We start from the raw sequence: 15,749 nt of genomic DNA on the forward strand, positions 1-15,749 counted from the left end.
TCCAAACCGGAAGTGAAACAAATTTTTCGAAAAAATGAATTTTCTGATCAAATAAAAAATGAATATGTGTTTTGTAGAGCTTATCAAGCTGAAACTAACACTGAAATCCGTTTTAAAATCAGACGATGCATTACAGAGATATCGGGGTTCAAAAGTTGATTTTTCCGGAAATTTTGATTCCGCGTCCTTGGTTTAAAAAATAGCGTAATGTTCAAACTAAAATTAACTCGTACCAAAATTATTGTTAAGTCGTACTTGAACACATTCGGATTTTCTTTGTTAAGTCGTTCTTAAAATGAGAAAGGTTTTTGTTAAGTCGTACTAAAAATCATTCGGATTTTGTTAAGTCGTACCAGGAATAATTCGATTTTTTCATCTTTTTATTTTTGTTACTCTTGTTATTGGTTTAAGAGCTCTGCTTCTTACAGGAACTTCCAGCTTTACTTCCGACATGAACGGAAGACCCACTCGTTGCATTGCAACGAGCTTTGCTCTAGTTTTTTTTTTCTTACAAAATTTGTGCAGGCGATTTCTCGGAAATGGCTGAACCGATTTTCGTGAAACTTTCAGATCTAATAGATATTAATCCGAACTTAATATACATTTTTTTATTTTGATGACGTCATTTCCGTTCATGAGAAAATGACGTTTTAGCGATTTTCAGAGGGTCGGCTTGTCCAGGGATCTCCTCCTAAACGGTAAAAGATATTGAGTTCAAACTTTCAGGGATTGTAGACAAGAGATTGTAGATGTGCAATTTGGCATTTATATTTATCATGCTCAAAAGGCGTTAAAGCTCGCCTGGTCCCGAAAATTGAGACTAAAAAAACGTCGTAATTTTTCATGGTTTTCTTAGTTTATCTCTTTTCTGAAAAATATTTTGTTAACACATGTAATGCAAAAAAAGTTTATATTTACAAGACCTTTCATTTGATATCGAGAAAAAGGGGCTGGCCCCTAATATTAGGGAACCAAAAGGCTCTAAAGTCTTTCATCTGTAGCCTTTTACTGAGGGATATTTTGTGAACAGTTATAGAAGCAAATATGTTTATTTTACAGTTATGTATCCAAGCAATATAATGATTTTATCATGTGTTACGTAATTAGGGGTTTTTAGGGGCCAAAAATCCAGAATTTTGATCACATATATCTCAGAAAGGAAAAATATTTTAAAATGCAGTATAGAAGAAAAGATGCTCAGAATGATAAATTAAATCATATGCAATTTTCAAAATTTCGTTAAAGGGCCCCTATAAGGAGTTAAGGGATCGGCCCCTAAAATCTTCTTTCCCATATATCTCAAGAACGGTAACGAATTTCTAAACAGTTGTTGAACAAAATGTGTTCAGATTTAAATGACCTTTTATTTGATATCGAGAAAAAGGGGCTGGCCCCTAAAATTAGGGGACCAAAGGGCTCTAAAGTCTTTTATCTGTAGCCCTTTACTGAGGGATATTTTTTGAACGGTTATAGAAGCAAATATGTTTAACTTACAATTATGTATCCAAGCAATGTTATGATTTTATCATGTGTTACATAATAAGGGGGTTTTAGGGGCCAAAATTATAGAATTTTGATCACCAATATCTCAGAAAGGAAAAATATTTTGAAATGCAGTAAAGAAGAAAAGATGCTCAGAATGATGTACTAAATAATATGCAATTTTCAAAATTTCGTTAAAGGGTCCCTATAAGGAGTTAAGGGATTAGCCCCTTAAACGTTCTTTCCCATATCTCTCAAAAACGGTAACTAATTTCTAAACAGTTGTTGAACAAAATGTGTCGAGATTTAAATGACCTTTTATTTGATATAAAAAAAGGGGCTGGCCCCTAGAATTATGGAATTAAAGGGCTCTAAAAATTTTCAACTGTAGCTCTTTACTGAGGGAAATTTAATGAAAGGCTATAGAAGCAAATATGTTTATCTTACGGTTCTGTATCCAAGTAATGTAATGATTTTATCATGTGTTATGGAATAAGGATTTTTTAGGGGTGATGAGTCCATAAACTATGACCAGCTATATCTCAAAGAGGAAAATATTTTGAAATGCAGGGCAGAAGGAAAGATGCTCAAAATGATGTAATTTACAAAATGCAACCTTCAAAATTTGGTTCAGCGGCTCCAATAAGGAGGTTAGGGACTGGCCCCTAAAAATTTATTTTCTCAGATATCTCAAGAACGATAACGAATTTCTAAACACTTGTTGAACAAAGCTCTTATCCCTGAAACAAAATAGTATCTGGCCCTTAGAATGTAGACCCCGTTTTTCTATTTTATATCATGTTTAGCTGTTAAATAGCAAAATCAAGATCGAACATGTATCTCAAATTCTAAAATCAGACGGAAGACCTCCTCGTTGCTCGCAACGAGATCGTGTCTAGTTAGCATTATATTTTCTACCCGGGAGATCCCAAATTGATACCTTTGCCACTGCTTTCTCAAAATGGTAAAATCTCTGAAATAAACGTTAAAATGCCATTGTTCCAGTTTTACACATTCTTAGAACAACAATTAAGTGGTGTTCATTTCTTTTTTACTTATCGAAGTCTCTTAAGCATAAAGAACATCGGTGAGTGTGATTGGCCAACAAAGTTTGATATTTACATTCATTTTATCTTAAGAAACGTTAAGTTTTTATTTTTTTATCCTAGTGAATAGAAATGAAATGTTTTTTTTCTTTTGCACAGGCAGCAAACATCGCCTTTCTGGTCGAATCGTATTTTTTAGTGGAAAGTCGGGAAAGGTTCTTAGTTGGTCTGGGGTACCGGATGAAAAAGAATCTTACTATTCACCTCAAGTCTTAACAAAATCAGATGGAACCAAACTTGTATTGTTTGGAACAGGTGGGGAGACTCACGGAGGAGGTCTCTGGCTATTAAGTGTCAACGATCTGTTCTATCATCGACTGGAAAATGTACGTGAAATCCAGTAAAATGCATATAGCATACACACTATCACTTATAGAATTCGATATATATATATATATATATATATATATATATATATATATATATATATATATATATATATATATATATATATATATAACTTCGACCAATATCTTAATCATTTTTATCCACATATAATTAATGAATTATGGTGTATGAAAAAGTGTTAAAGATATATCTAAGTACCATATAATACATCATGTACACAAGTCAATATTCTAATCAAAGTACTGAAGAACTGACGGAAGTTGATTTTGTCGATGTTTATTTATTTCAGAATCAATGATATGTTATTTTGCATGACAAGTACATGTAGTTTCTAATTTGAATTACGCACATTTTTATAATATGAATTTTTGGACTTTTTCAACAAGAATGTCGAGAAACCCCCCATATGAATCATGTAAAATAATATTTAAAGATAAAATTAATTCCATTAAACTATGTATCAGTAATAGAAATATTTCTCGAAAATTGTATGGATGCAATCAATATTGAACTCTAGTCTCGTTCAACCAAACGCTCGGCTGACACCGTAAATCTCCGACAAGGATTTACGTTGACAGCCGAGCGTCGAGTTGAACGAGACTATATTTAACTCTGGCGTAGGAATACATACGACTACAAAAAATATTTAAACTGTTCATACCATTTAAAATCTGACTATTTTCAAGGTATTTATAATTATAAATAAGTTTCCTTGAAAAAACAATGCTTTAGCATACATTACATCGAATTTATCAATTATTTTCAAGAACTAAGTCTTGTCAGCAGCAATGGTTTGTGCTGAGGTCCAAACACTGTTTCACTTTCGGTTTGTCTGAGTAACTGCATAGGAGAGTTGATTTAAAATCAACTCCCAAGAAGCAATTTGCAAAATAATAAAAATGAGCAGGCCTGTCATACAATTGTCATCCGACTAACATTATACTAGCACACTAGTACACCATTTACGTAGAGAAGATTAAATAGTCTTAATGCTCAATGACCATGGATAACCCAGTCATTTGTTTAAATTCGTTTTCGTTCTTGTTGTTGTGATGAGGCAATGAATTTTATGTTGGTCTCTATGTTAATTTGTAGGCAATTTGCATATTTTCTGATCCAAAGAAAGGCATCATGACACCCCCTGTTTTGGTAGATCTCAATGGTGATGGCGAGGAGGATATCGTGATGTCTTTGTTCAATTCGCATGTCATTGCATTTAATGGGAAAACATATAGTCAACTGTGGAATTTTTCCATCCCTTCATCAGAATCTTACAAGTAAGTAAGTGATCATTATTATTGCAATACTGACGAATCATCATTGTTCATGGGGGACCAATGTTCGTGGCTTTCGTGGGTAATTATCGCCCTTTATATCCCCACAAAGATATATACAAGCATTTGTTTCATCTTTAGTAAAATTATACCGAACTTTCTTTCAACGAAATCACGTCCCCACGAACCAGGAAAAATGTTGCTACCCCCCGAACATTGACCCTCACGAATTAAAATGATTCTACAGTATTTGGACAACCAAACTGCACTGTATGCACGTTTCGTCCTATTTTCAGTACTCCTGCACCAGGGTATTTCAATGATGACAAAATACCTGATTTCTTGATCAAGTTTGCGCATGGACCAGGTTTTCCAATTTATTATTTTTCTGAGGTAATGTACATGTTTATCAAAATCATTTCAAGATTACTTTATTATTGCATATTTTCTCAGTACATAATAATAAAATAATAAAACAAAGCTTACCAATTGTGATATAAACATCCTTGACTAACACTTACATGAACAATAAAATATATATATATATCCGGATTATAAAAAAGCGTTAATTGCTCCAACCCAGGTTTATACGAGTATAATTTGGGTAGTCATTGAGTTCATTTGTTATAATTTAATTTTCTGTAATTTCCTGAACAAATTGAGTCAGTTTTACTTATATGTATATTTATTTTATATATATAAAAAATGCTTTTCAATGTATCATAAAGCCGTGTGAGATAGAAATGAAAGCGCTTTCGTTATAAGATAATTGTTAGTGCTAGTAAGGGATGTGCATATCACACTTGTAAGCTTTGTTTTCTTCTTTCAATCAGAATTACGCAAAATTTACATGTTACCTATTTGTAAATGATTATAAAATTATTTATTTAAAAAAAACACTTTCTTCTATTACTCTTACCATTTCGAGCTGCGATCAAATGTTATTCATCGCATAAAACGTTGATTTAGCAATAAAATATTATACAAGTAATGAAAATTATTTTAGGGGCAGCCAAATAGTTTAATATTCTAGCTTTGTAGTTATGCTTTTATGTTTTCTGAATGTTTTTTTTCGTCAGATCAAAATGGAGAAATCTTAACAATGATGTTTTGTATTCGAAATTCGTATCATTTATGTTTTGTGTTTTTTTAAACATTTGTTTAGTTAATGTACCATAATGACGATAGAAGGTGCGCGCTAAGTCTAATGTTTTGGGAAACAAATTATTGAACCAAGGCATAACATTTATATGAACCATCCATTTTACTTCCGGAAGAAATAATTTTCGGTATACTAAAGGGACAGGCAACTTCTATATACGCAATTTTTACTTCTCAAACTAGCATGCGAGCCTTTACGTTTTTAAAACTCTGTTCAATTACAGTAAAATATATTATTTTTTATTTGAATAGTTATTTTCCCTTGTTAAGATACGTCCCTACTCACCAAATTTTTGTTTTTATCATATACTTTTTCAATTGATTTATGAGTATTAATGCATAAAAGACCTGATTAACACAAAAAATACATAGGTTATCTTTCATTTTACCTAGATACGTGTAATGTGCCAGAGAAACATATACCCCCATATTTCAAAAACAAGTCAAGACTATATCTAGTACAAGAATTATTTTGAATAAATGCAAACAAAATTCACATAATAACCAACATATTTTAATTTTACTACAATGTTACATTCATTTTATACAGAATGCATGCTCAAAAAACATTACACTTGCAGAATAAAGAAAAAGATTTCACATTTTTGCAAAAAATTAAAAAAGTAAAATAAATGTTTTTTTACTCATATTTACTTTTTAAAGCTATACACGCTATAATTTGCGTCAATTTTGAATAACGGGGAAAATGTATGTGTTTGATTACTAATAAAAATTACATAATTTTATTTAATTATAATGCTCAATTCGAACACGTAACAAATATATCAAATATCAAACAATAAAAAATATTTATTTTCCTGCCAGGAAAGTAATGCCTCCTCGTGAATATCAATCTATCACGTGATATCGACAGCTAAATTTAGTCTATCATACCACAACTGGTGAAGGGTCAACATCTTCATAATTGTGATAGTTTCACAAAGGAAAGGATATTTTCAGTAAAGCATAAATTTGTCCGATATACGAGTACAAATAAAAGAAACTAGATGCTGTCATTAGACAGTAATACCCGCACCATGTGTTTGCCCCTAAATAACACTGTTTTGTTTCAATTTAATTAAAAATGAAGGCTATATGCAAGCTCTGGTAATACAATTAAAATCTATAATTTTCATAACTGAAGGATGAGATCCCTTCCCATATGATAATACACATCGTGACATGAGCAGCACTTTATGTGCAATTTGGGGTAGAACTGTTTGCAGTGTCTTTTCAGTTAATCAATAATCTTAACATTTTATGTCATAGAAAGTATAATGGTCTATATAATTAGTACAAACAAAATTAAAAATTAAATTATGCCCCCTCCCCGTGGCGGTTGCCGGTTTTAGATTTGCTTCTGTGTGCCTACATGAACATCATCGTTTGCACAGATTTAGAGAAGGGATGGAAGTGAGGGGTCCAGACCCCCCCCCCCCCCCCCACCACATGAAAATTCATTTATATCAATTGTAAAATTACCAAAATACACCTTGGACCCCAATGCTCTTACAGACATGTAAACGCTCTACCCATTGCGCTTCAATGTTAGGTAACATTATTTGGGGGTAAATATTTAATCAATATTTAATATACTTTATTGTTTATTTCAATAGAAACTATACATGTACATCACAATACGCAGGTGTTCTGCAGCACCTTAAAGCTGTTATTTACCTAATAAAATAGTGCAAGTGGGTTTGAAGAATAGGTCATAAAAATACATGCATGTTACAAATGAATGATCTTTGTCTGAAGTTACGTACACAACACAGGTCTGCATGTCTCATTAGCGGGTACTAGTTTTACCCAGCTCTTCGATTAGATGGATTCATGTGTATACATACATGGGTGTTGCTAAAACGCGGAACGGAAAACGGAACGGAAAGCGGAACGGAAGGGAAAACGGAAAATCTTATCTACTGTTATTTACCTCATAGATTTGTTAATCATGCTAAAACGATATACTTTATGTACCTTTTTAATTTTTTTTTGAAAGATTAGCAATATCAGATTATTTATTCAAGAATATTTATTTCCTCAAAATTAACAGTACATGCATTGACCACTATATTCTGTCCCAAAATATCCTCAATTCACTTTTTACTGTATATTTATATATATATACCTCAGGGTTCACGCGATTCTCTTTTAGAAGCATTAAACATTCTCATTATTCTTTCTTTAAAACGCCCTCACTAGCTTATCAGCTGGTATAACTACACGGCTAAATGTAAAAATAAAGAAGTCTACGGGGTTTTGCATTTCAACAGACCCGGATGATAGTGTTGAAAAATTGTGCAAGGTCTTCTGAGTGACTTCGAAATGGAGAAAAGATGTCAACATTTTCGATTATAAATCGTCCAAATGTGCTGCAGGAATATTTTGGGATCGACAGACTATAGTCCAAATATATAATCGGAAAATCAAACCAGGCAACGTCTAGAGCTCTCTATTCGGGTCATATGTATATAGCTGCTGGAATAAACAACTGCTTAGTAATGCAAATGTAAACAAAATTGCATTGCTAAAAATACTAGTTTCACAAATAACTAGTTTCACAAATTACCGGGTATTTTAATGTTTACTGTAGTTTAATTTTTAATGTCGTCAGTCCTACGGTTTTTTTTCTTCCATTTCAATGATACTGTATCGTCTGTATGATAAAAGATCGTCTAGAACACCGAAAATTCAATTTTGATGTAAGTATATACATGTACATCATATTTGAAATATAAAAATACTCAAAACACGTATAAAACGCTTTCACTAACTGCGTACGTTACACTGATATGCCAGCAATACCATATAAGAAAAATAAGTAAAAAGTTATAGCTAATTTGCTTGTTTAATCATGTTAATGTTTCACAATTCGTATATATAATTTGATTTTTCCGTTTCGTACTCAACTAAAGTCGAATCAATACAATGCTATAATTGATAGACATTCATATGAATATCAATAAGATAACAACATGTTGATAATCATTCATTAGATATAAATAAAAGATACACAGTAAATCGTTTCTGGCCAGTCTATACCCTTTTTAAGCGATAAACGTGATGATATTTTCCATTCCGTTCCGCTTTCCGTTCCGTTTTCCGTGCCGCGTTTTAGCAACACCCATACATACGTGTCTTTGTCTGTGTTTTCCGTATGCAGGAAAGGATTAATATATTAGTTAAGATCAGCTAAAGGAATTCATTATTGTGTTTTAATTGGATTATCATTATGATGCTGACCAATATAGGTAAGCATAATACATGTAGTAGCAGTAGCATAATATAATGAGATGCCAGCATACATAAGTTCTACTTTCACTTTCTAAATGTGATCTCCCTTTGACAGCATACTGTATCATCATCTTTTAACATTTAAATAAGCTTATCATTGTTACCTATCCTATCGCATTTGTAAAGTCTCTGTCATTTTAGTTGCAAAAGTTATTTTTTTCATTTGTCAGACTGCATGCACTATTGAGTTGACCCCATATTGACCCTGTATAAACAATTTCTTAATAAATTTGTGTATTACATGTAAGTAGGTGTAGACACTTATCATTTTTATATGAGTTATAATAGGAAGGAAGGAGTATTTCTTTCTTAATGTATTATAATGCATCAAATACAGTGTAGGTCATGACCTTATGGGACTGTTCTAGCTGACCCCACGAAACAGGATGTCATTATGATGCATCAAATGGTGTAAAGTACATTAATGACCCCCAGGTGTTGTCTTTAACACCCACCCCCCCCCCCCCCCCCCCCCCCCCCCCCCCCCCCCGCCTTTATGAAATAGGAAATGATATGATACACTGTATATTTTGTTAACTTCTGAGATCCTCATCCCTAAACCATATAATTTATTTTTGCTCTTTGTGTCATTGTGCGTAAAATTGTATACAGATTATGCCCCCTTGGAGACACCCTGACATTTTAGAACTAGAAATAATAATGTATTTTATCTTAATTCATATGTTATACAGTAGTGTTTGATCCATGTGGGTAATTCCTAGCCTAATGATGTCACTGCTTTGTTTAGGATCAGACTTTACAATTGCCCCAAATAGACGAATTAATACACATGGAAGTGATGCATATAACATTTTGTTTATAAATCTTAAAAATTGAATTAAGCAATTTCCAAAATGTTAATGTGAATCACGAGAGAAAAAGCAATCAAGAAATGATTTAAAATTTGCTACTGTACACATGTAAGAATGTATTAAGAAGACTGAATCTTTATATAACCACTACAGGTTAGATGGGGGGGGGGGGGGTGAATGTGGAGTATAAACAGTTATAATTTGAATCATTTATTGTTATTAATTTTAACTTGTCAATGAATACTACTTATTGATCCCATGGTAGAAATATGACCTCTGATCATATCTCAATAGATCATTTGTCAATTATGCAAGGTGAAATGTAATTTTTTTTAAGAATAACATTTTTTACCAGTTTATAAAAGTTTTTAGACACCCAAATTATATTTTAATAGATCATTCGACAGGGGGGGGGGGGGGGGGGGGGAGAACAGTTTATATTTGAGTTTGTTTGGGAGTGCATGGGGGTTCCAAGTCATATATTTGACAATTTTTTAATGTAATTTAAAATAAGACTAAGCCATACTACAGTCATGAACATGATTAGTATAGAACAAAACACAAACTAATACATGTAAAAGTATATATACATATTACATTTGTACTAGGAAGTATTACAAAACAGATGATTGATCTATATCTGGTCGGGTTCTTAAATTGAATCATATATCATGTACATATTATATTATTGTTTCTTTGTTCAAGGCATTTAAGATGGTATGTAGGTCATGATCCCAAGTGCTCTTACTGAAATTATTAAATATCATAAAAACCATTGAGATCCCCACCTTAATCCAAAGATATTATTCCTCCTTAGGTCATGCAGGTGCATCAGATCATTAAGGCATGTAAGTCATGACCCTAAGGGGTCATCCTGACCCCGTTAGAATCAGAAATTGTCAAATAATATCTTTAAATTATTGTTTTTTGATGATTCTATCTCTATTTAAACTTTATTATTAAGTCTCCCGAATGAAATTTGAAGACTTATTGTTTTTGTACGGTTCTTAATACATGTATTATTATTCTTCATCTTCTTTTTCTTCTTTCCTGCTCTGAACTTGTTTCTCAGAGATGGCTGAACAGAATTGTACAAAACTCTAGGATATAATAGGCCTGCATAACTAGTTGTGCACCCTGGTTTGATTTTTCTCATTTTGGGTTAGACAACCACTTTTCGGGGGAGGGGGGTAGGGGGTGTCAAATGGGTGTGGGGTCTAACATTGAACCTTGTAGGAAGAATCGTAGACTCTATTGTAAATGGTAACTTGAAAACGGACAAAGATAATAATATAGGGTTTTCATAATCATATATTGGCTGTTACTGGCAATATATAAGATTTATTAGATCTGACCCCTGGGGTCATCCCCACCCCCCAGGAATTTGAAATTACCATATATCTCAGAAACTGTTATAATCATGACCCCTAAACCATATATATTCATGTTTCTGATGTCAAGGGGCATCAAATGTTATGTAGGTCATGGGCCCTGTGGGTGGTCCTGACCCCCTCAAACAGCAAGTCCCTTAATATCTTCAAAACAGTTGAGATCCCCACCCTTAAACCATATATATTCTTGTTCCTTGTGTCAAGGGGCATCAAACGGTATGTAGGTCATGGGCCCCAGGGGTGGTCATGACCCCCCTTGAACAGGAAGTGCACGAATATCTCGAAAACGGTTGAGATCCCCACCCCTTAACCATATATATTCTTGATCCTTAAAGGGCATCAAAAGGTATGTACCGGTAGGTAGTGGGCCTCAGGGTTAAATTTAATTTTTCAAAAACGTAATGCACATCTATGGAACAGTTCCTATCATATCCCAAGATATGATGTGTCTATCCATTAAATCGTAAAAGGAGTTCTAGGATCTTTGTTTTTTTGAAGTGATAAACGTCAATTTTCTGTTACTTTTTGACGCCCTGGATGAAATTTAAATTTTTAAAACCTTACTGCACATCTATAGAACAGTCCCTATCATATCCCAGGATATGATTGTCTATCCATTAAATCATAAGAGGAGCTCTTGGATCAATGGTTTTTTTTTAGTGATAAACGTCAATTTTCTGCTACTATTTGACTCCCTGGATGAAATTGAAATTTTTTAAACCTTATTGCACATCTATAGGACAGCCCCAATTATATCCCAAGAGATGACGTAGCTACTCCAAAGGTTGTAAGAGGAGTTCTGGGAACCATATTTTTTTTGCCAAAAAAACGTCATTTTTTGTTGCCCACTGATCCCCTTAATAAAAAAAAAAATTCTGGAACCTGATCATGCCTCAATATGACACCCCCAATCATATTCTAAAAGATCATTTGGCTACTGCCAAAAAAAAATGACGTTTTTGAAACCAGTTTTTTTGTTAAAAAAACGTCATTTTTCAGCCATTAAATGACCCCCAGGACAAAATTGAAATTTCCGAAACCTTATTGCGCATCTATAGGATACCCTAAAACATATTCTAAAAGATGATTTGTCTATTGTTGAAAATGTAGGAGGAGTTCGAGGAAGAAGGTTTTTTGTGAAAAAACGTCATTTTTTACCAATTATTTGACCCCCAGGACTAACAGAGAATTTTTGAAACCTTTTTACAAAACAACATGATACCCCAAATCAAACTCCAAGAGTTCAGTTTGCTGGTTTATAAGATGTAAGAGCAGTTTGAGAAAGTAAAACGTGACAGACGGACGGACGGACGGACGGACGGACGGACGGAACAGGGTAACAACAATATACCCGAACTTTCTTTAGAAAGTGCGGGTATAAAAAAATACAAGCCTGTGAGTAGAGAATACTTCCTTTAAAAAAATGACGTAGACCTGTGTTTTCCCCCTATGTGCTATTTATAGATCCTATAAATGTTAATGCAGAAGAAAGGGTATCGTGAATGACAAACGTATTTTACTCATTATACATGTATGTATTTCAAATTAACAACTGTTAAGCATAATAAAAATCAAGTTGGATATCTAATTAGGCAAACACTAACGACCACCTAGTTCTCCGCGGACATGCGCAATGAGGTAGGTTTCGCTCTTCCTTCATCAATATTCATGAAAAGGTATATTTTCCTGGCAGGAAAATAAACAATTAAAAATCTATATCTTTGTAACGAGATGGAATTCACCATTGTAATTTACAGATTAAGGATAACTTTTATAAGTAGACAAACACATGCGTTTTCACTGTCATTCAAAATTGACGTAAATTATATCGTGTATAGCTTTAAAGAAATGAACCAGTTTAGTTTGATTTTTTTCTTTTACTTAATGTTTTTACTTATTGTTTACAATAAACACAAAAAACACACAGGTCATTTATTATTTTACTGAGTTATGATGTCAGATACACACCCTACCTCCAAATTGTGAAAGACTCACTATTTTATGGTAATTTTTCTGGTAACAGATTTAAATTCAAATAAATATGACAAAATGAAATGATTGATTAAAATCAAATACAAGATTATTTTAAAATATTCATTTAGACACATATATAACAGTAAACACCAGATATTTACTAAAATATTGCTGATTCAGAAAAAATCAGCATTTAGTCAAATGAGTTTCCATATGTTGTTTGAAGGCAAATTTTTTTAAAAATCAAATACATGTATCTAGAGTATGTATATTTAAAATAGTAATGGTTTCATAAATCATTGTAAATATTTACGAAAATGGCATATCAGATAGACATACATGTACATAGTTACATGATAAGAAGTATATATGTCAAACAGGCGAAAAATGTGCAATCTTGGATAAAAATGATATTTTAAAAAAATTCATTCAGTAAACATGAACAAAAGCCACTGGCGAATTCGAACTCATGATCTGTGGTTCACAAGCCTGATACTTTAACCACTGAGCTATGGCGATATACATATGAATTGATTGATACAAACAGTTTAACATAACACTTAAATCGACATTTTGTAACGTAGTGTCTTAAATAGTATAAGTCTAGGTTTTATGAAGTACCTTAAACTGGGTAATTCAGCGGACGATTCAAAATTACACCTAATAGAGGACCTAGCTAAAAGTTAACACTATTTGTTGAAATCACTTTCACCGCACACTGCAGCAGCTTAAACAATATCAAATGTCCTCACTGAGTTAAAAGAAAAACTCAGGCTTTTGAAGTTTTCTCAGTAACATATTCATTTTACCAAGTGTTCATACCAGATTTCTTCTTTACTGCTAGGATTTTGGCAAAACCAACTTTTGGGAGTTGATTTTAATCAACTCTCCTATGCACTTACTCGGGCAAAGCGAAAGTGAAACAGTGTTTGGACCTAAGCACAAATCAATACCGCTGACAACACTTAACGCTTGAAAATAATCAATAAATTCGATTCTATGTATTCTGAAGTATTGTTTTTCAAGAAAACTTATTTATTAATACCATGAAAATAATAAGATTTTAAATTGTACAAACAGTTTAGATATTTTTTAAAGTCGTATGTATTCCTACGCTAGAGTTCAATGTAGTCTCATTCAACCAGACGCTTGGCTGTCTCCGTTAATATCCGACAAAACAGAGTCTCTCTTGCTTGTCGGTGATTAACGGAGACAGCCGAGCGGTTGGTTGAACAAGACAAGAGTTCAATCTTGCCTGGATCCATACAATTCCTCAGAAATATTTCGATTACTGATACTACTTGCCATGCAAAATCACATATCGTTGATTTTGAATAAATGATAATCGATAAAATCAACTCCCGTCAATACGTACTTCAGTACTTTGATTTTTACAGTCAGAAAAATCAAGAGGTTTTGTGCAATTAATTCAGGATAGTAGGTTATCTGCTAATGTAACTAACTCTACAGTCTGCCTGCTTTTTTTATATTAGGCCTCTTCATGTGTTTCCCATATTGTCCAATTCACAAGGAATGATTGCATATGAACATGATGATGGTCCGACCAATATCAACTTGAGAACTTTTAGCCTACAACAAGACATTAACATGCATGTTAATAAGGATTACAAACAATGACAAAGGACTATATATGATATGGACCTAAAATGGCCCCCCTAAAATGAACATCATCATTTTACTGTAATTCTTTGTTTTCTTTGTACAGGTATATGTGTGATGTTTTACATAATGTTCATTTTGATTCAACTGCCCACAATTTAGAAATACGACATCGTAAAGACTTTTCCCGCCAATTTTGCATTTTCAGCATAAAACAGTTTGTTTTCAAGCAGTGTTTCTTTTATAAAACATAGAGCTCATGCTTGAACAAACAAAATATTTTAATCAGAGATGAATCTATCTAGCCAAGGCTAATAAGTGACAAAAAAAATTTCTTTGTTGAAGCATGCGCTCTATATTTCCCATTCATAAAAAGATAAGAAAAATGTCAAATTTTGACAAATTTTAATTGAATTATAGAAATAGCGTCACTTCTAACGTCATATACTGCCAGCGAGGGCATATAAATCAAGTAAATAGGTGAAAAATATATTTTACATCAACTCTTCTAAAATATATATAACATAACATTTTATTGTACCAAAAACACTTTAAAAAATAGTGAATTATGCAGGCCAAATTTAACTCATATCATATATAGTTCTTTGTATAGAGTCAGTTTATTATGTATAAAGATCAGTAAATAAAAAACAATACATGTAAACGAATGATATCAATACAAATATCACTTTTGTTCCAATACATGAACATTGGTCTAATAATGATACGAATGAGACAATTACATTTCTAAAATCTATTTATTGTCGTTTTTTCATCGTTTGACGTCAACATGTAGTAGTTTTAAGGTTTTTCATATATCATCTAGCAGCTGCTATATTTGCTTAAAAAACCGAATGAGATCACACACAAAAATATCATAACGACTTACCGATAATTAGGCCACATGCACTTGCAAAAACATCTTGTATTGACTTTGTATCGTCATAATGGTTTCCCGTTAATGGTGATCGCCCCTTGCTTCATATGATAATGAGCTTAGGACGTTAGTTTTAAAAACATTCCCCCTTTTTTTCCTCTCGAACCGAGTGTTTCCATATTATGCGCAGTGTAAAATCAAAACCAATAACGGTAAATTCCGGCTTCCGTTTTAACACGAGTAGGCACCTTTAAAAGGGATAGATTTTTCAAAACTGTTTAATCATATATTGTAAAAAAAATAAGATATAAAACAAGTAAGCATCGATAGGTGTCTTTAAATAGTTGTCATTTTTTAACCCTTATAAATAAAAGTTTTTGTTCTCGTTATTCAAAGTCTTAATTTCAAAT

At 32.7% G+C, this 15,749-nt stretch overlaps 1 protein-coding gene across 2 annotated transcripts in view; it reads left to right on the forward strand.

Moving 5' to 3' along the window:
- The window catches only part of LOC128157527 (uncharacterized), a 171,637-nt gene that overhangs the window by 82,640 nt on the left and 73,248 nt on the right, over positions 1-15,749 (forward strand). For both annotated transcript variants that reach the window (XM_052820112.1, XM_052820111.1), the window contains exons 4-6: positions 2,688-2,914; positions 4,032-4,213; positions 4,507-4,603. In XM_052820112.1, the coding sequence (XP_052676072.1) occupies positions 2,688-2,914; positions 4,032-4,213; positions 4,507-4,603 (506 nt within the window). The remainder of the gene's footprint in view (positions 1-2,687; positions 2,915-4,031; positions 4,214-4,506; positions 4,604-15,749) is intronic.

Source organism: Crassostrea angulata, chromosome 7 (assembly GCF_025612915.1).
Source record: "Crassostrea angulata isolate pt1a10 chromosome 7, ASM2561291v2, whole genome shotgun sequence".
Lineage (NCBI taxonomy): Eukaryota > Metazoa > Mollusca > Bivalvia > Ostreida > Ostreidae > Magallana > Magallana angulata.